The sequence below is a fragment of the Eleutherodactylus coqui genome, chromosome 6 (genome assembly GCF_035609145.1).
Source record: "Eleutherodactylus coqui strain aEleCoq1 chromosome 6, aEleCoq1.hap1, whole genome shotgun sequence".
NCBI lineage: Eukaryota > Metazoa > Chordata > Amphibia > Anura > Eleutherodactylidae > Eleutherodactylus > Eleutherodactylus coqui.
In genome coordinates, this window is record NC_089842.1 from 22,391,150 (window position 1) to 22,413,661 (window position 22,512).

The 22,512-nt window shown below is 42.3% G+C and overlaps 1 protein-coding gene across 1 annotated transcript in view; it reads right to left on the reverse strand.

Moving 5' to 3' along the window:
• The window catches only part of LOC136631931 (IgGFc-binding protein-like), a 41,907-nt gene that overhangs the window by 12,919 nt on the left and 6,476 nt on the right, over positions 1 to 22,512 (reverse strand). Inside the window, exons 4-14 of the mRNA XM_066606423.1 lie at positions 20,969 to 21,558; positions 18,198 to 18,747; positions 13,889 to 14,094; positions 12,057 to 12,198; positions 11,561 to 11,892; positions 8,867 to 9,425; positions 8,143 to 8,744; positions 5,179 to 5,737; positions 2,723 to 3,318; positions 1,025 to 1,589; positions 730 to 929 (exon numbers count right to left, since the gene is read on the reverse strand). Of these exons, the coding sequence (XP_066462520.1) occupies positions 730 to 929; positions 1,025 to 1,589; positions 2,723 to 3,318; positions 5,179 to 5,737; positions 8,143 to 8,744; positions 8,867 to 9,425; positions 11,561 to 11,892; positions 12,057 to 12,198; positions 13,889 to 14,094; positions 18,198 to 18,747; positions 20,969 to 21,558 (4,901 nt within the window). The remainder of the gene's footprint in view (positions 1 to 729; positions 930 to 1,024; positions 1,590 to 2,722; positions 3,319 to 5,178; positions 5,738 to 8,142; positions 8,745 to 8,866; positions 9,426 to 11,560; positions 11,893 to 12,056; positions 12,199 to 13,888; positions 14,095 to 18,197; positions 18,748 to 20,968; positions 21,559 to 22,512) is intronic.

Here is a 22,512-nt window from a genome sequence, read left to right on the forward strand (position 1 = left end):
CCTGTGAACTTGAGATGCAGCCCAACATGTAGCCCCTCGCCTGCCCTGTCCATTGCTGTGTCGTTCCCATCACTTTCTTGAATTGCCCAGATTTTCACACAAGGAAACCTTAGCGAGCATCGGCGAAATACAAAAATGCTCGGGTCGCCCATTGACTTCAATGGGGTTCGTTACTCGAAACGAACCCTCGAGCATCGCGAAAAGTTCGTCCCGAATAACGAACACCCGAGCATTTTGGTGCTCGCTCATCTCTAATATAAATGTATGTACTATACGTCTGTACTTGGACTTTAGAATGGCCTGGCAAGTCTTAGGAGTGCACAATCTGTGTGGAATTACTGGGTACTGCACTTGTCACTACTGAAGGTGGCATGACTGGACCTGATGCCCTCAGAATCCTGTAATTCCCTATATGATCTAAGGAAGGGTAAATCCAGATGAAACATTCCCTATATTGATTGGGGATGGTATGAATGTATTATGTGGCCAATGAACGGTATACTAGTAACGCCCAATTTCTTTACCCTAGCAGGCGCCGACTTTGTCATTTTCTTCTTCTGAAAAACCTCTACAGCTATTCTGTGCCTAATGTAAATGGTACTGTAGTTGCTGTCTTCTAGGTATGAACTAACATAATTCTTAGGAACTCTGGTTAGGAACCACTGTGGAATCCCAGAAGGGAACCATTGATGGGAGAAACAACCTAAAGCTGGGCTTGCTTGAACTTACATGATAGTATCTTCCATTATAAAAGCATCCACAGTTTTCCATGGATACGCAATTATCTCCATCAAAAAGGTAGCCATTATCACACTCACAACCCTCCGAGCATTGCTCAGTGCAAGTACCAGATGTGGAGAGCTCAGAGCATGACACATCACAAGTGTGAGTGCACAACTCGTAATGACTGTTCTCTGGACATGTCAAACCTACAAGACAAAGAGTGACACGCTGTGACTATACCATACATACATGGTGGTCTTATTAGACTAAGAATAGTTGTCAGAGGTATGAAGGCACTTACTGCAGAAATCAGATGACCTCCAAAACTGAATTGTGACCCCCACAGCCTGACATGCTGTAGCATAGGCTTGAAGACTCTGACATAGGATCTCTGTTTGACCATTGCTTGCACACATATCAAATAAACATAGATTAAAGTAGTCTGTCACATTGACTAGCCCATAGCAGTCAGCAAATGGTCCATTTTCCTCCAGCAACAACCCACAAGAGTCGTCTTGGTTAAATGTGGTCAAGTTCAACTTATGACAACTCTCGCAATTCTCTTCGCAGGTACAGTTTTTTCCATCTCCATTTATACTCCAAGCTGCCCCAAATTCTTCAATGGTTACAGACAGATGGCCAGATGGTAGATGTAAGTCATCAACAGAGTGACCATTGAAGTCACCACACAGGCCACACATAGCATTCTGGTAGACAGAAGGAACTGTGATGTGGATGGAGTTTATAGTATCGTAGCGGACGACCACCTCAAAATCAGTCTGTAGGACTATACTTGAGCCTTCTTGGTTGATTTCAACCTTTCCATTGTCCAAAATAATAGGCAACGTGCGGATTTCTTCATTGACCTGTAATAAAAGTGTCAAAATATATTATTATACAACCCTTGAAGATAAACAGGGATGGGGTGACCAATCGTGCATTATGGCATTATGGCCAGATGAGTGGTTCTGTTAGGGCACTACTTAAAGTTTAAGAACTGGCCCTGAAAACTAAATACGAAGGGCTCCTCAAATGAATTTTTTTTTTAAAACCCTAATCAAGTGTGTCATGGACATGGTTAGTAAGCGGTTCATGACCTTTAAAGGGGTTGTCTCACAAAAGCAAGTTATTGCTTACTATTAGGGATCTGACCACTACGACCCACTAATCCCGAGAACAGGGGTCCAAAGCATCCCTTAATGAAGACAGTGCCACCACCATTCCATTCATTTCAGTGGGACTGCTGAGTTTGCAAAAAAGTGCTTTTAACTTGGCCATCTTCCATGGTCCCATCAAAATGAATGGAGTAGTAGTGCAAGTTAGTGGGGATTAGTGGGGATCACATCGGTTGAACCCTCACCAATGAGCAAGTTGTCACCTATGCTGTAATTTGTATTCATGGGACTGTAAGGGGGTGTCCCCTATTATCATGGGTTGTAGTTGCCATTGGGTTATTGGGTTATTTATGTGTGTTGTTAGAATTTGTACAAGTTGCAGACACAGGCAGTGCTGCAGCAGGTTCAGGAAGTGACATTTGGTCAGAAGGAGTAGGAGAGTTCAAGACCCAGAGATACTGCAGTTTTTGACAGAGCATTGTGAAGAGGAAATATGCTTTCACTTTGCCATGCTACTGGATTTTGTTCATGGCAAACCCTCTCTGAGGGAGTGCCACTTGATACCACTGTCCAAGTAACAGATAATGCCTGGACTTCGCTGCCGCTTGCACGCTGACCTGTATTATAGGCACCCACCTGGGCCACACTGTAAGTATAAAGTGTTGTTTGTTTCTCTCTATGACATTCTGGTTTGAAAAACCTTTGTTAACAGCATTGGAGACTCAGTAATTATGTTGCCATGTCTTATCCCTACCCCAACTCTATGTACCCTACATGGTGAGGCCCATTAGTGACAATACAAATGCACTGAACTACTTGCCACCACCTGGTAATACAGTGCTTCCCTGCCTGCATGTTGGATTGTCCCATCCATCTAAGCTTACCATCACCATCCATTGTGTCTCTCGGTCCATGATGATTTCATACTCATATACAGTCATTTTCAAGGTACTTATTCCAAATATGTTGCCTTCTCCAAAACTTGCACTCTCTGCTATAATCGAAAAGTTCCCAAGTTGCAAGTCTTCACTGCAGACCTTAGTCAAAATGTAGGAACATGAACCCTGGAGATTGTAGCTAAGACCATCAAATGTAATGAAGTGACGGTTCCCGCCTATCAGACAAGCACCTGTTGTCTTAGAATGACAGCCAATGGCTCCATTGACCACTTTACACTCTTCATTGGGGCCACACGATACGGCCTGGCATTGAACTAGTCCATTGGCTGTACACTGGCATTGTTCTTGGCACTGCTCATCCTGATAAAATGTCTGACCACTTTGATAGTAAGTGTTATTGTAGTCACAGCCACATTCAGAAATGGAGACACATGCATCTCCACTGAGCACAAAGCCATCATCACAATAACATCCTTCTGTGCAGGACTTCTGGCAGTTTGATGAAGAGATGATGTTTGAACATGTAGCATGACACCCAGGTCCACAGAGCTCATAATGACTTCTTGGAGGGCATATTAGCTCTAAAATGAGAAGAAGAAAGTCATTCAGATGTTCTCTCGTTTACTGAATATTTTCAGCTTTTGTTACTGAATTGAAACCTCATAGAGCTTACATTCCCGGCCATAGTACATGTACTAGTAATTATTAGGAAATTATATTACCAGTGTTTTTGGTGGTGCAATGTGCCACACAGCTGTGCTACATGGTACATGCATTATGATCCCCACACATCACACACACAGCTCTACTACATCCATCTCTATTCCCACACAAGACAAACACAGCTCTATACATGGTACATCCATTATGATCCCCACACATCACACACACAGCTCTACTACATCCATTTTGATCACCAGACATTACACACACAGCACATTACACACAGGTCTGCTACATGGTACATCCATTATGATCCCACATACACAGCACATTACATAAACAACTCTGCTACATAGTACATCAATCCTGATTCCCACACATTACACACTTAGAGCTCTACTACATCCATCCTGATTCCCACACAAGACAAACTCAGCTGGGCTCCTCCCACACCAGTGACATCACCACAGATCCTTCAGCCCACCAGATCTCTGTGGAGGAGGGAGGTATCTTCTGTCAGGACCACTCAGTTGTGTCTGAGATAATAATAGCTTACTTGTATTCTCCTTTTGTTATTTTATATACTGTAGGACCTGTGATGACGTCACCAGGGGTTGAGCGATTACATCACCAGGGGGCGGAACACGAGAAGCACATACATACTCACTGACAAGTGGTCATTAGTAGTTTGATTATCCCATCCCATGCTTCTATGGGATATTTACACAGAACTCACACTTTTAATAGGTGCACCACAATGAACACTGAATAAGCACTATATTAAAGACCCCCCTGTAGTAGCGCATTGAAACTTCTTTGGCCTTCCGAACCACAGAAATTAGTTGTTGAAATTTCTCTGCAGGAATATTGACCCATGTGAACAGAGTAGTTTCTTGAAGTTGGAAGTAAATGAGACTGACATGTTCTGAACAGCTGACAGGAAGGGTTTATTGATTCATGTAGCCTGCACCAAATTCTGACCTCCCATCAGCACGGTGCAACAGAAATCTGGATCCATTTGACCAGGTGTTGTTTTTTTCTCTGCTCAGTGATACAATTTTTGCCCACTGAAGTCTCAACTTTTATTTTCTTAGACACAATACTGCGGAAACTGGCCGTCTGCTGTTATAGCCTATCCATGCTAAGGAATGACAAGTTATGTTTTCAGACACATTAGTTTGAGCACCAACATTGTAGTCAGCTGCACTTGACAGTGCAGTACCTGTTGGTCGGAACCATTCTTAGTATCCTCTTCTGACGCCCACAGGATCCCCTTTTACTGGATGTTTACCTCGATCACTTCATTCTTGGTATACTCTCCACACTGCTCCACAAGAAATCCCCACAATATTGGCAGTAAAATCCTGTCCCCTAGTAGTCGCTCAGATCTATGGATTTTACCATCTAATGTGGATCCACACTAAAAACGATCCACGAAAAACTTGGCATGTGATTTTATTCTGCGCTCCAGGGTCATGGTTCTAATTTCCATACAAGGAATCTTCAATTGTGAAAGAGCCAGGATCTCTAAAAAGTGGCCATTCAGGATACAATTATAGTTTTAGGAGCACTTTCTTTGGGTTGGGGGTACTTGACACCTCTCTAGAGTAGCTACATACCCAAAATGACCAGTGTTCCTATTAAAACCCTCCTCAGGAAAGACAGTAGCCGCCATTGACTGTTCACATCCACCATTCTCATTATGAAGTTATCACTGTAATTCATTAACATTTAGAAGGCACAGTAATTAATTAATAAGAGATGGTGACATCGCTTACCACATATATTGTCTCTCCATTCTTCAATGGTGACTCCTTTCCCTTGACAATCAGAGACATATCTAGTAATGGCATCACATATGACAGAATATTGACCTCCAGATAGGCAGCCATCATACACACAGTCAGTAAAATATGATGAAGTGTCGATGACATTATAGCATTGTCTGAAAGGTCCATTTGGCTTTATGATAATGCCACAATACGTCTCATCTGAGTATTTAAGGCTATCCTCTTGACTGCATCCTGGACAGTCTGCTAGACACCCAGATGTACATTCACTTGTTTCCCCAACTCTATAATATTCTTCAAACTTAATTTTATCTTCTTCAGTAACATATGGGATCAGGTCATCACTAGCATTCTGGTTGAAGTTCCCACATAGGCCGCAGAGTGCATCTGCATAAGTGTTTGGCAGCATCACTTGGACAAACGTTTGCCAGTTGTAATTGATAGTAAGCTCAAAATTGGTTCTGATATAAGCTTGAGCCCCTCTAATAAAGACTTTGATTCTGTTGGATTCCAGGGAAAGAGGTAAAAATTTGTCGACTCCATTAACCTAAAAATACAATGTTAAGAATTTTTATTGCTTATTTGTGCAGTTTGTGGAAATGAGACCATAAGATACAATACAGATAGAGATAGCATAGCAAGAAATCGTTGGCTGAAAGATAGGACATTCCAGTTTTAGTACATAATTATGGTCTCCAAACTGGTGCAAAACCACAAGTCTCCTGTCTCTCAGGGCATGATGGGATTCGTAGTGTATCCACAGGTGGAGCCACAAGTTGGGGAATACTATTCTACAATCTTTGACCTGTGCTTTTTTTTTTTTTTTGGTAAGGTTTCTTTTACATTGAGCAATTAAATTGACTCTGGTAGTCAAGCTTTGATCAATGAGATCAGCGCTCATCTACCGCGCCTTTAGGCATGCCGATTCAGGATCTAGTAGGGGACAAATGATCGTACATACCATCATTCATCTCCGAAGAATTTCACTATTGTCAGCTACACATTTCCTGTTCACATGAAAAAATGCGCTACTCAAAACGATAATTTTTTTTGCACTGCAAAAAAGAAGGAATTCATCAAACGAATGAGCGTTTCATTGGGTGACCGCCAGCATCTTCACACGGCCCAGTGATCGGGCAAATGAATATTCCTAGGAATGTTCTTGACTGGTCATTGGGCCATGTAAAAGTTCCTGTACTGTCATACCTCAGGTTGCTTTTACCATTGGGTACTCATTAATGTACTGTAATGCAATGCTGGTATGTAGCATTGTAAATACTGTATAGTGGCACATATGTCATAATGGTGTCTTTTTTAAGTTTCACGCTGGGCCAGAAAATGGCATAAACTATTGCAGAAACTTACTGTAGCTCATTGCTTCTGTAGGTCTCAGTCTGGGACATAGAGGTGCCATCAGACGCAAAACAATGGAGGCTTGCGACTCTTAATACATTTGTCCCATTTACCCCAACGATCACTTTACATAGACTGAAGTATGAAACGCTGGTCCAAATAAATGTCCTCTAATATTTCTGCTCAATTTTTGAGTCAGTGTCTACACTATTGTCTTCAGGGGCATAGCTATGAGGGTGCAGAGGTACCTGTGTGCCTAAGGGGGCTCAACAGCAACTTTGGCACATAAGTAGTCATTACTATGATACATAGCATGTGATAGAGAGCTAATGTAAAGATTATATATCAGGTGCCAGGAACTTTAGGTTATGCTGCTTGGCTATCTTCATAACTGTTATTTACAGAGTGGATATCTTCTAGTCAAAAAATTTTTTTTTTTAAATCAAATCATGGTATTTGTATAGCGCCAACTTATTGCGCAGCGCTTTCAGGTAATTATTACTTATTACCCCCCACCAAGCAGGATTCTCATTTTACCAACCTCGGAAGGATGAGTCAACCTTGAGCCAATTACCTGAATCATGCGGGGATTGAAATTGCAACCTTCAGGTCATCGGCAAGAGTTTACACTCTGCACCACACGAGGCTCACTTTCTAGTCAACTAAGTGGTGTGGTACCCTTGAGAGTGTAACGGCATTTAGTGCCTTTCTTCTCTTTGCAGTGCACCTATATCCTATTGTTTTATTGTACTTGTGTGTTTGTTAGTCAACAGTGACTTCTTGTTACAATGTTGTCTTCTATAGTAACTTATGAGCCAAAGCCATGACAGTCATATTGGCTGACGTTGTGACTGACATCACCCAATTATTAAAAGAAACTCTACAAACGCCATTTTCTAAAAGAGGAGAAACAATAACAGCCCCGCTGACCACTTAGTCACCTTCAGCCTGCTATAGTGCCTTGATTTACTGGACATCTTGACAGGGATTTCATTGTCTATATAGGAAACTCTCGTCTGCCAGTGAGTATACTGAGGTGATGGCATGGCTTTTGCATTGGCTCTAGTGACTGGTACCTTGCTGCAAGGCCAAGTTATACTGTAAATGCTCGACTAACACTCTGTGGCTGGCTGGACATAGACTATTTGTATTTGGTCCGCAACACGCTCCAAGCCCTGTGCCTGTTTACTAATGGACAAGTAATGCATTATTAAGGTTCCTTGTTAAATCAACCTGTTTTTGAGCATCGCAATGTTGCCTTTCTGTGACTGAAGGTGACCTCAGATTACCTATATACATGCAATCAAGCTTTCCTCCATAGCCAGCCTGAGTGTAAGGCCACACCACCTCCTGTGGATGACTACCTGCCTCTACCATTGCTGGTGAGTGTTGGCTGTGCCCATGCTTTTTCTGGTCATACATGTAGTGATGCTCCGATAGGCCCCCCATGTCCTTTTCCTGTCTAAGGATCTCTAAGTCCATGAGCACTCTAACATGTGTCTGGCTAAGGAGAAGACATGCACCATGGCAGTTCTTGATTTACTGATCATGCAACCCATTACAAGTATAAATTCTAAATTATACCAGTAAAACACTCACCAAAACTCTTTGTGGATAGTCCTTGGTCAATGTGACGGTCTGATTATACACTTCTAAAGTCACAGACTTTGCGTAGGAAACAGTTGTGCTACCCCGTCTTTCATTTTGAACATTGACTTGGAAAGGGGTGAGGTTTGGATCCACAGAAGAACACAACCCGGTTAAGTAATAGCTACATGTCCCCATGAAGTCATACTTCCATCCATCGAATGTTGCATAATGAGGATCTCCCGTGCTGACACATGTGGAGTAGCTTACTGGATAACAGCCTCGGACCCCATTTCTCAACATACATCTTTCATTGTCTTGGCATTTGTCTTCCTTGCACACTACCATTCCAAGAGAGGGGTCACACGTACAGTAAACACTGCACTTATCGTCAAACCAAAACTCTTGGCTCGGCTTGTAATAAAGATTTTTGTAGATGCAACCACAGGTGGCGACATCAGTACATTGGCCAGCGCTAGAAACATATCCCTTATTGCATTGACATGTTTCCAGGCATGGTTCTGTGCAGTGGTCTGGAGACGTTCTATCAAAGCAGGTGGCTGGACAAGCAGTGCCGCAGAATTCATAGTGACTGTTCTCAGCACAATTCATACCTAGCAAAGAATTAAAGAAATGTCAATGTAAAACAACAGTTATATTGAAAAATCTAAATTGTATCACTAAAAAAGTCAAAAACAGAAAATAAAAATTTGAGTAAAGTAAAATTCGAGCTTACCGCATCCTGTAATATTTCTCCAGTTCTGAAGGAGCACTCCTCGTTTTCTACACTGTGTCACATAGGCTTCAAAAGCCTGACACAGGCCAAGCCCATCATGGCTACAAACATCTGTGACACAGTTGTCAAAGAATACAGCTGTGCTGACGTTATTGTGGCAATCTACGAAAGGTCCATCATCGGCTTCTAGAAGACCACAGTACTTTTCTCCTTCATAGAAGGTCTTTTGAGTCTCATTGCATTGAGAACAGTTTCCCTGACAAATGTCCCAGCAGAACTCATCGCTATCAGAGACTTTCCATGACTGCGCCCACATGGTTATCACAGTTAGCTGTTCGCTGTCAGGAGATACTTTGTCATCTCTAGGGTTTCCATTGAAGTTTCCGCAGAGACCTCCAAGGGTGGCATAATAACTACTTGGGACTGTGATTTCCACGTATGAGTTGTAATCATATACCACTTTAAGACCAAAATCCATTTTCAGGACTACATATGCTCCACTTTGAGTGGCAGAGATTTGGTCGGTAACCAGTGGGAGATTATTAATTTCCCCATTTAACTAAAAATCAAAAACATTTTTTTAATGTTTTAATGTTTTTTTTAAAGCAAAAAATTGGTGGAACATAGTACAGAAAATACAAATCTCTTTCTGTTATATTCTGTGAAAATTACAATAAACACTGATTTAAAGAAAATAAAAAAATAAGAAAATACAAATCTCATCATTGCGCCAACATTCATTTCATTTTGGTTCTGGATCATTTTCTACAATCTTCACGAGACAAAAAGAAGTAGGTGTGGCAATCAGCTGTAATCGGGAATAGTAGGTAAAGACTAGTTGTCCATAAACAGTTGCTCATATAATCCATGGATGTACCAGGTCTGTGAGTGGAAGCAGCTCTTAAAGGGAACCTGTCACCTCCCAACAGCACCGTAAAATAGTTTATGGTGCTGTTGGGAGGTGACAGCTTCCCTCGAATTTGCGTTTAGATGTCAAAAACTGTGAGTTTGGATGACACTCTAATATGTATAGGGGCCTACTCAACTTTCCTCCAACTGTTGATGTTGGGGTAAATAAAGATCGGGAACACTGAATTTTAGAGCCCAAAGAGATAAGACTCGTTTTCTCCTCCCCCATTTAAAAAATCATAACCCCTGTATTTATCCATCGACGTCGCTGTATGAGGGCTTGTTTTTTGCAGGACAACTTGTAATCTTTAATGGTACTATTTAACATACCATATAATGCACTGAAAAACGGAAAAAAAATTCTATGTGGAGTAAAATGAAAAGAAAATGACATTCCACCATCTTTTGGTGCGTCTTGTTTCTACGGCGCACAAACTGCAACTAAGGTGACATAACTTTATTCTGTGGGTCAGTACGATTACTACGATATCAAACTTATATATATTTTTTTGCTGTACTACTTTTATTTTTTTTCAAAGACATTTCATTTTCTTTTAATTATTTTCCGCCGCCATCTTCTGCGCGCAATAACATTTTAATTTTTCCATTGACGTAGTTGTGCGAGTGCTCATTTTATGCGGGATGTCCTGTAGTTTCTGTTTTACAGTACATACAACTTTTTGATTGCTTTTTATTGCATTTTTTCTTGGAGACAGGGTGACCAAAAAAGTGCATTTCTGGAGTTCGTTATTTATTTTTTTCTAATGCCGTACATCGTGGAGGGGTAAATAATGCATTATTTTGATAGATCAGACTTTTATGTACACAGCAATACCAAATATGTATTTTTGTTTTATGATTCAGATTCTTTTATTATAAATATGGGAAAAGGGGGGTGATTTAAAGTTGTATTATTTTTTTTTACAATTAGTAAAACTTTATTGATCTTGCTTTTACTTCTTTTTTTAGTCCCCAGAGGGAACAACAACGATGCTTTGATAGGCATTCTGCCAGGGCAGCCCTAAGGGGCATGGTATATGCAGTTGATCCCGAGCAGCACCTTTCCTCACCACTCTGTGGCCAGACCAAATATGCAGCAGCCATCAGGACCTGAACCTGTTCCCAGATAGAGTCCAAATGAAGAAATGATCCGACAGCTGGATGCTGCCTTATCATTTCTTCATTTGAGCCCTAAGGGGCCTTTCAGAAGGTCTCCAGCTGACATGACACCTGGATGACTACCTGTGATCTCATTGCTAGGGGGGCCATACGGGACGATGTTCAGGGGATTTAAATACTACTGTCAGAAAATTACAGCAGCATCTTTTTTAGGGCTCACAGCTTTGATCAGCTGCACGGCTGATCAGATCTGTTGCTGATGGGTGTCAGCTGTAAGAAACAGCCGACACCCGCGGTGTATGATGGGAAATTGCCTCGCGATCTCCCTTCATACAGATCCTAACGCTGCAGGATATAAATGTATGCCCTGCAGCAGGAAGGGGTTTTAATGGCTTTCCCAAATTGCTAAACCACATATCCTCTTGGCCTCCCTCACATTGGTTTGGTGTATATATGGTACAGTTTTCTTACTTTTACCCCACACATATGACCTCTCATGCTTCCCAGTAAGATGAGTCTAAATCAAGTCTGTGCCACATATAGAGGCAATCTATTATAAAGCCAATAGAACTTCCTGTGGCAACATGATAGTCGATAACACTTTCTATGACCACCTTATGATGTGCGCATAATAGCCACCCAAGCATGAATGTCAGGGGTACTTACTCGCACTTGTCCAGGTTCATCTTTTAAGACAGAAATGTTGAAATTGTATACAAAGATATTGATCAGTCTGACTGAAGAAGATGTTAGACTTCCTCGGTTGTCATTCTTCTCCTCAATACGGAAAAAGTCCAAGGTTGTATCAGAACCATTATATTCAGCAAGAATATATGTGCAGGTGCCATGGAAGTCAAAATTGTAGCCATCAAAGGTTGTAAAGTGAGGATCTCCCCAGGCAGTGCAAGAGCTTGTATAGTCAGGAACACAAACTGGAACATTCCCATCAATGGTCTCACAGTGCTCTTTGTCTCTGCATGTGACTGACTGGCAAGGCTCTAGAAAGATTAGAAACATATGTGATTGGTTGACGGGGCCAGTGGGTATATTGCCCCCAAAAATATGCAAAAGTTAGCCTTTAAATTTGTAGAATTAGTTAATCCAGAAACACAGATATACATAATATGGAGCTCTTTAGTTATGGAGCCAAACGTTGCCTGACCTTTATGAATGCATTGGACTTTTCCAGCTTGGACACTGCAGATTTGATCACAGGCACAACTGTACAACCGGCAGTCCATCACATGGCTAGAAGTACAAGTACAAAGCTGGCTGCAGTCTTCTGAGAGGATGGTGTCATTGATCTGTGGAAGAGTAAAAATTTACAAAACATGGATAGGAGAAGGAGGAGGAAGAAAGAGAAGAACAAGAAGGAAAGTGTAGAAGAAAAAAGTATGGGGAGAAGACAAAATAATTTGAGAAAAAAAGACAAAAAGAAGGAAAGCGGTGGAGAAGAATAAAAAGAGGAAGAAGAAAAAAATGAAGAAGAGGAACACAAGAAGGGGAAAAAGTAAAGACGAAGAAAAAAAGAATATAAAGAAGGAAATTGAAGAGAAAAAAAAGAAGAATGGGGAGAAAAAAATTAGGAAAGAGGAAGAAGCAGAAAAAGAAGATGGAGAAGAAGGGAATAGTAAGGAATAAAAGTAAAAATGGAGGAAAAAAAGGAAAGAGAAGAAAATGAAGCAAAATACAAAGAAAAAAAAGAAAATGGGTGGAAGTAAAAGAAGGAAGGAGGTTGGGGGGAGGGGGATGATAGTGAAGAAAAGAATCAGAAAGCAGAAGGAAAAGCAAGCAATGTAGACGAAGAAATAAGACAAAAAAGGAGAAAAAAATGGAAGGAAGAAGAAAAAGGTGGAAAAGATTAGAAGAGCACTGGATGGCGCATGCAGTCAATCCCATAAGGCCGTTTTTACATGACTCACATTGCACAGAACATGGATAACACATCCATGTTCTGTGAGATGTGCAGGAGACCACACATCTGCATGTCCTATTCTCCTGTGAGACTCGACTGAAAATCGAGAAAAATTGCTCATGTAAATAGACCCATTGCAAACAAGCAAAAAACATACGCTATAATATTGGCCATGTAAATACCGCCCTATCCCATTTGTTCACCAACGTCTCCAAAGAGATCATCTCTTATTACACGTAATGCTTCTTAAGATACATGCACACATTCTTTTTTCCATCGGACAGAAATAGCTCTCATTCATTTGAATGGGTGTAGCACTTGGGCTTTTTCTTACTTGGATGAATAGTCAGAATTTAAAAAAAAATCGCAGCATCTCCTATTCAAATATATATATATACTCACCTTTTTGCAGCTGAATTCATGAATTGGTAAGTGAGAGCTGCCTCTGATTGGCTGATGGCTGTGACCAATCAGAGGCAGCCCATCCAACAGGCGGGGATTTTAAATCCCCACCTGCTGAATATTACAGAAAGCAGTTCAGGAGAACTGCAGTCTGGACACGGCTGAACTCCAGCAGCTGCAAAAAGGTGAGTATAATTTTTTTTTTATTTTTTACATTTGTTGCATGGTTTTCAGGGAAGGGCTTATATTTTAAGCCCTTCCCTGAAAATTAATACAGCGTTTGCCGGCAGCCCATTGCTTTCAATGGAGCCAGCTGTATTGCCGGCTCCATTGACTTCAATGGAAGAACATTTTTCTTCTCTGCCACAGCTGTTACAGCTGTGGCAGAGGAGAACAATCTCTAGTATATGTTCTCAATGGGGTCGGCACTGTTGCCGTCGGCCCCATTGAGCGCATATACAAGAACATCGTTTTGTGCAGAAGGCAGTTACATGCGTTCTGCGAATCGTTGTGTCATATAATCATCGGCTCATCCGCATAAAAAACGGCCATGTGACCGATCCCATTGCTAAGCATTGGGTCTATATATTTGCAGATCACAAGCGCGTCTGCAAATCGGACCAAAAAACGCCCATGTGACTGAGCCCTTAGATTGATCATCTCCACTCTTTCTTTACCCTGTAAAATGATGAGTTTATGATGCATAGGCCACACACGTCTGGAGTCACACAAAGACCATTTTGGAAGAAATATCCAGTGTTACATTGGCAGCCCTCTGAGCAGGTTGTTGGACAGCTTGTAATGTCATAGAAGGAAGAGCAACTGGTGGAACAAACATCAGCACAAAGCTCATAATGACTGTTTTCCTGAGGACAGGTGTATGCTGAAAACACAAGAATAAACATGTGTTAGACAATGGACGTCCATACATATTACACTTTGTGAGCTAAGTCTATATATAGGTTTGGATTATAGGGAGGACACATGGCGCTCATACCCCAGAGATTCCACCAGCTTTGGAGCTTTGATCACTCACCCTCCCTACCTAGTTCTTACGATGCAATTGTTAAAATCACAATTAGATCAGGACAACTGATTATCCACTACTAGCAAACAACAGGGTAATGTTAGCTTGTGGCACACCAGATGACTTACACGCAAGCTGCAAGATGCAATGACATCATTGTGCCCACTCATGTGGAGCTATTGGTAGCCTGGGCCACAGAAATGTATGGCCTCCCCTCTTATATTTAATGTCATAATCATGCATTTTTCCCTATCACCTCCCCCAATAGCATTTCTCCTCTCTTTTGTCTAATTGTAGTGTTGCTGGGCACATTTTGTTTACTCAAAGAGGACAATAACCCTCTTTATTCCAACCCCCCCCATCCTGTTTATTACCTATACAAAGATGGGGCCAGCTGGTTGACTAGTTTAATTTAACTAGCCACTCCCAGCTGTAGTCTTGCAGCCTGAACTTTAAGGCCTCCTTCACACAGGCGGCACAGCATTGCCGTGAGAAATTCGCAGCAATATCGCATCGCTGGTCGGTGCAATATCGCTGCATCTTCTTGCAGCAATACTACAATTTTGCAGCACTACAAAGTCGCATGTGGTGCTACAAAGTCGCGCGACTTTGTAGCACCACATTCGAAGATTTTTGGAAGAGGGGTAGGGGTTTGAAATATAAGCCCTATCCCCAAAATATACCCTAACTGCAGAATAATTTTTTTTTTTTTTAAAGCATACATTACCTAGAAGCATTGTACAGAGCCCCTCTGCAGCTTCTCCCCGGGTCCCTGGAACTTGTTTTTTTCATCTCTTCTGGCCGAGGATTGAAAATCCCCGCCTCCTGGAAGCGCTGGCTGTGATTGGCTGATGCTTAGCCAATCAGAGCCAGTGCTCGATGAATGGCTGTGATTGGTTGACGCTTAGCCAATCACAGCCAGCACTTCCAGGAGGTGGGGATTTTCGAAACCCCAGCCAGAAGACATGAAGGAGAATAGTGCCAGGGACCCGGGAGAGAAAGATGCCATGGGGCTAACAGTGCTTCTTAGGTGATGTATGTGCTTTTCAAAAAAAAAATTTCTGCATCTACGGCTTTGATTAGGGCTTTTACAGTAGGATTTCCTATTGTCAAAGTTGCATCGCACCACAGAAAAATCATGTTTTTGTGCAATGCGATGCAACAGAGAGGAAGGCTCCATAGGGAAACCTTGCATGTTGTGGGCATATCGCTGGACCCACGAGGTTTTTGTGGCAGGTTTTTACATGCTACAAAATATCGCATCTGCGAAGTAACCCATAGGAAATCATGGGCTTCTCATACATGTGATTTGTAGCATTGCAGCAATGCTACAAAATTGCGCAACTTTGTCGCCCCTGTGAAGGAGGCCTAAAGCTAGTGGTAGCCTTATTGCCACACATGTGGTTGGCGTGCCCTAAGTGCCCGGGAACAAGTGTCTTAAGCAGTCGAATGATGCAGTTAAACAGCGCAGTTCGACATAGCAGGAGACTGGTAAATCCCATATTCAACCATAGTCTGCACAAAAATACCCTCCTCTTTGCACTAACCTCCACCGCTATTCTCCTCTCAAGCCTTAACACTTTCCTCCTACGCCCTACCCCAACACACTTCATCCACATCAGCTTCTCCCTCCTCTTCTTACCCATGCACAGCTCCCATGCACTTTTCACCTTCCTTAGACACCCATACCACAAAGAAACACCTTAGCCACCCACACAAATCCCCCAACCACCTGCTCACCCTCCCTACATTGCTACTCCTAGCCACAGGGGACATATCCCCCAACCTAGGCCCATCCTGTACTGTACTCTACTAAAATGCCCTCCCTGCCCCATTCAAATGCGCCATATGGAACTCCCAATACATATGCCAACAAACGCCCAACTCTCCATGACCTCTTCGCCACCAAAGACTTCAACTTGCTTGCCCTCACCCAAAACGTGGATACAGCAGTTTGCTTCTACCTCCTCTGCAGCATTGTCCTATGATGGCCTGCAGTTCTCCCACACCCCCAGATTAGACAACAGGTGTGGCAGAGGAGTGGGTGTCCTTCTCTCCCCAAACTTTACCTTCCAGGTCATTCCCTTGGCTCCCTCACTCACCTTCCAGTCATTCAAAGTCCACACCCTATGACTCTTCCACCCACTGTCCCTGTTCATCGCAGTTATCTACCAGCCTCCAGGTCCCACCCACCTGTTCCTAGACCACTTAGCCACCTGGATCCCCCACTTCTTATTCTGTAAAATCCCAACCCTCATCCTTGGGGATTAAAATATCCCTACTAACTACCCCAGCTCCTCATCTACCTCCCAGCTTTTAACGCTTACCTCCTCCCTCGGCTTATCACAAATCTCAGACTCACCCACTCACAGAGACAGCAACACTTTCAATTTAATCTTCCCCCACCTCTGCTTTGTCTCACACTTTACTAACTTCCCTTCCACTCTCATACCACAACCTCCTGTCTTTCTCTATCAAGCACCCTAGCATCTCCCGTGACCGTCTTATTTATCGCACCTCTAGGAACTTCCATTCTGTCCGCACCCAACAGTTCGCCGAGACCATCCAGTCCTCCCTGTCCCCTATCTCTCTGCACCCCTGCTGTAACCTGGCAGCCAAACACTACCACACCACCCTGAGACATGCCCTGGATGAAGCGGCACCACCCGTGACCCGAGCCATCAACCGCAGACCACAGCAACCTTGGCTCATGTCCCAAATGTGCTTCAACCGGTGGTGCTCTTGGTGCCCCGAATGGCTGTGGAGAAAATCAAAGCTGCCCACAGACTTCCTCCACTTCAAATTCATGCTTAAAAACTTATAACCTAGCCCTTCATCATACCAAACAAGTTTATTGCACCTCCTTTATCCCCTCCTTATCCCACAACCCCAAACGACTTTTTGACACCTTCCACTCCCTTCTCACCCCCAAAGAACAGGCCCCTGTGATTGATCTCAGTGCTGGAGAACTAGCTGCCTATTTCAAAAGGAAAAAAACAATAACATCTGAAAAGAAATCTCCGAAAACTGCCCGACTAGTCACAATCCTAGTCCCTCAGCACTGCATCCAGCACCTACTCACTTTCTACGTTAGAACCAACGACAGAGGAAGAAGTCTCCAGGCTGCTTTCCACCGCTCACCCCACCACCTGCGCTAGTGACCCTCTCACCTCCTCCAGTCCCGTTCTCCAGCTGTCATTACCAACCTCATCACCATCTGCAACCTCTCCCTAACCTCTTGCACCTTCCCCTCCTCATTCCTCCTTACCGTCCCCACTCCATTTGTTTCCTAATAACTGAATTCCACATGTAATTCCTGTACTGCTGTTGTTCCCCCGTGCCTCATCCCCCCTTGTACCTCCAGTATCACCCCCACCCCGTTTGTTTCAAACCGATTGCATTTCGCATGTAATTGTTATACTGTCTGCATTCTCCCTTGCTTGAAAGTGATGCGAAATAGGTTGGCGCTATACAAATAAAGATTATTATTATGATTATTATCTTATATGCAGCTGCAATAGAAGTGAGTTGAGGTCTGGTTCCTAAAAAATGAGATGAAGGCCTCCACCAAATAACCTCTTGGATGTTGGCCCTCCAATGTAATTCCCTTTTGATTAACTGGTGATTATAATGTAACCCTTTTATAACCCACACACAGTCTGCTTGCATACTCCATTACATCTAGCTCTCATTAAAGCTACATGTACACATGGCTTGTATTGGAATTGACTGACTTGAATGGATTTGACAATTGCTTAGTTGGAGTCTCAGGTAAAAGCCTGAGTCTCCCACTATAACTATCCATTAGCAAGAGTTCTTGCTGATGCCGACCATCAGAGGTCATGGCTAGATGTGGAGACTTTATGCTTTCACTCCCAGTGAAGGGGTTGTATGAAGTTAGGAAAGTTGGTATTCTTGGGCCATGGTCTTAACAATTGGTATAAGAATCAAGTACTTACGACAGAAGTATTCTGTCCTCCATGGTTTTATAGCTATACCAGCATCCTGGCAAAGCTTTGCATAGCTTTGAAGAATGGTACAAAGTTCTCCACTTTTTGTGCAAAGAGTATTAACACAGCTGTTCAGATAAGCTGTAGGGTCAATCGCTTGGTGGCATGGTGAGAATGGACCACTTGGAGATGTAAGAATACCGCAGAAGTTCTCCCCAGAAAACACCTTCTGTACTGATTGGGGGCAGTTAGAACAAGTTTCGTTGGCTCCAATGCAAACTTCATTTGTAATGCAGTTTCCTTCAGCTTCCACCCAAGACTCAGCAAATGATACAGCATCGTCACTCGGACCAAGGTCATCGTTAATGTTATCATTGTAGTTTCCACACAGACCACATGTCTGATTGTGATAGTTTGCTGGCACAGTTACATGAACGGCATTGTCTAAAGTGATGAGTAAGCCAAAGTCAGTTTTAAGGACAAGTCCTCCACCAAAATAGTCAGCCCTTAGTTTACCGGCCTGCAACTCAAATGGGATATTTTGAAGAATTTCATTTACCTGGGTAAAGAAAAAAAGAAGTGGATCAGAAGCATAATAATAAAAATAGGCATTATTTTTTCATTCCGGCCTCCCAAAAGCATTAACTTTTTAATTCTTCTGTTGCTTTTTGCATATAGGTTGTATTTTTTAACCCCTTAACGATCAGCAATTTTTTGGTTTTTTCATTCTTGTTTCTCATCTCCACCTTCAACTAGCTATAACACTCTTTCCTATCGAAAGAGCTATATGAGAGCTTGCTTTTCTATATGCACCATATAATGTAATGAAACTTTTTAAACAATTTTAAGTCTGGTGAAAGGGAAAAAATGCAATTACAGCATTTTTGCGGGATCTTGACATGTTAACTAGAGATGAGCGAGTATACTCGCTAAGGCACAGTACTTGAGCGAGTAGTGGCTTAGCCAAGTATCTCCCTGCTCATCTCTAAAGATTCGGGGGCTGGCGCCGGTGACAGGTGAGTTGCGGCGGGGAGCAGGGGGGAGCGGGGGGGGGGGGGAGAGGGAGAGATAGATCTCCCCTCCGTTCCTCCCCGCTCTACCCAGCTGCTCCCTGCCCCCCGTCGGCCCCCGAATTTTTAGAGACGAGCGGGGAGATACTCGGCTAAGGCACTACTCGCTCGAGTAATGTGCCTTAGCGAATATACTCGCTCATCTCTAATGTTAACTACATGTTGTGCAGGAGTACAATTACAGCTATACCACATTTAGGAAGTTCTTAAAATCTACATATATATATATATATATATATATATATATATATATATATATAACTAAAAGGAAAAAAAATCGCTTGGTGTCACCACTTTCTGACTGCCGTAACATTTTTTTTCCACCAATGCTGCTTTATAACAGCTTGTTTTTTTGTTTTGTTTTTTTTTGCAGGTAACTCTTTCTTTAATTTTTTTGAGCATCAGGGTGACAAAAAAAAATTCTGTCATTGTGTATTTTTTTTACAACTTTTAATATTTTTATTCTTTTGTAATATTTAACATTTTTTATTCAATCTTATTATTAGATTTTTATTAGGGGGCCTGAACTTACGATCATCTGATTACCTGTACAATATACTGCAATACTTCAGTATACTGTACAGGCAATCAGTATTGCAGTATATAGGACTTTTTTTGCCAGCTCCAACGTGACATGGCAACCCATTAGCTTCCCATAATAGCATCGCAGTTGGTCCAGCCAGAAGTTACCCTTCTCCCAATCCCCTCTGATGCTGGCATCTGTGAGAAATAACTGATAGCTGCTGGGTATGAAGCAAGCTCAGCTCTCTAGACTGCTGCATACCCATCCTCCCCTTCTGCAATTGAGCAATTTGTGTGATTGTTTTTTGCCTTTTTATGGCATTTGCTATACAGTAAAGATGATCTGTTAACCTTTTCTGTGTGGCAGTGCAAGTAGAGCAATATCAAACTTATGTTATGCTTTAATGTTTTTATAAAAGGCAACACTTTAAAAACTTTCTTGCGTTGCCATCTTCTAGGACCCCAAAATGTTTTTTTTTTTTACTGACAGAGTTGGGAAAGAACCTGCTTTGTGTGGAGCAAGCTGTAGTTTCTGTTTAGTACCATTTTGGGGTATTTATGATTTTTTGATCACTTTTATTCCATTTTTTTCTGACAGGCAAGGGGATAAAAAAAAATTACAATTCTGGCATTGTATTTACTCTTTTTGCCATGCAAAATAAATAGTATGAGATCTTAATGTCCTATGTACATGGGGGAGTATTAGCTGCGAGTTTGCAACTGAGAAAACTCTGACAGAATGTAAATCAATGGGTCTTTTCAGATGAGCGACTTTGTTTTCGCTGAATGTCCATGTAAAAAAAAATTCACAGCATATCCAATTCTTGTCCGATTCACAGATGAGAGTAGGATATGCAATGTCCACTCTCCCGCACATCGGACAACACATAGACAGGGTATTCATGTGCTGTCCCATATGAGTTGCGCCAGAGATTCTCGGGCACAGCTCGCGCTTGGCCATGTGAATGCAGCCTAATAGTTCCTTGGACAACAGCACAAACAAGTGACTGAGCTTTATCTGTTCTAGCAGTAGGTAATAAAACTCCCTCGTCCAGTCCCTGGACAATTTTTTTTCCAGGACTGAAGGGTCACTTTAAGATGGGAATACAACAGTAAGGAAGCTTCTGAATATTGATTGGCGCCTATGCTATCAAATACTAAGTTATATTTTTTTTACTAAATTCTTACCAAAATTTTGTTTTCATTTCCTTGTAAAAGGGTGACCGTATAATTATAGACTTCAAGGATGATTTTCTTGCCGTTGGTAACAGAGTCTCCTATGTTCTTGATTTTGATAACAAAAGGAGTCAGCATTGAACCTTCGGTCAGGCAGCTCTGTGCCATTATGTAAGAGCAGTTTCCATCAAAATCATAGCCAAAATTATCAAATGTATTGAAGGTTGTTTTCCCAATGGCTGAGCACACAGCACTTCCAACGGGATTGCAACTTTGTACCCCATTGACAATGCTACATTGTTCATAGAGGCCACACAAGGCAGACTCACAGATGACAGCCCCACCATTGTTGCAGGTACATTTTTTATCACATGTGTTATCTGGATAGAAGATATTCCCAGGCATGTAATACTGGAAGTTGTAGATACATCCACATTGGGACAAGGGCACACAGTCAGCACCACTGAGAACATAGCCCTGCTCGCATTCACAGCCCTCACTGCAGGTGGCATCACAGTTTGTTGACAATGACAAAGAAAAGCAGGTGGAAGGGCAGCCCGTAGCACAGACATTGTATCTGCTGTTCAGGGGGCAGGACATTGCTGAAAAAGAAACAGTCAAGATTTGTACCAAATTATTTCATTGTTTTTGGAAATTACTTATTGAAATCTCAGCTCTTTCTATGCTAAGGAGTTGAGGGGGTGGTTCTATCAGAGATTGACAGTCAAAGGAGTCCAGAAGTCCAGTGGTCATGCCATCTGTGATTGACAGCCTTCCTTGTGTGACTGTGTATAGAAATAGCTATCAGTCACTGACCACCCACTGGACTCCTTAGGCTGCCAAGATTCTGATAGACTCCTGAGCACAGAAATAGTAAGTTACACGTTATACTTAACCCTTTGCAATCCAATTTTGGATTCGGGGTTTCCTAGTCGGGTTTCTCTTTCTGCCATTATACAATGGCGCCATCTGCTGGCTAGAGCCAGGACTACAGTATGTGACATGCTGGAGAGGCCCCTGACAACAGAGCGGCCAGTAATCTACAGTAAGAATACCCTGCCGGACGTCTTCCGACATCGGAGCTGTACAGCCTTCAATCAGAATGTCTTTAGACGTCAGACAGTGGATTGGAAAAGGTAAAAGGGATTCTCCAGTTATAAACTATTGATGGCCTATGCTCTGGACAGGTCATCAGTAGTAGATCAGCTGGGGTTCATCACCCAAGGCCCCCACTGGTTAGCTGTTCATTGAACCAACTCTTGTGCATTGAGCTGATTTCTGTAGGAAAAAGACAACTTTTTTCTTACATTAAAATAAATAGGAACTTTGCAAGCAAAACCAAATCTTGCCACCGCAGTAAGAATGGATCTGTTTACTTCCTGCAGAAATAAACTCAGTGCATAAGTGCAATGGCTGGGCGAACAGCTGATCGGCCAAGGTTCTGGATGACAGACACCTGAAGATCTACTATCTACTATATAATTCAAAGATTGCACAATCTCCATCAATACATACTGCTGACTGCATGATAGTTTTACGCTGCTAAGGTTCAGCCC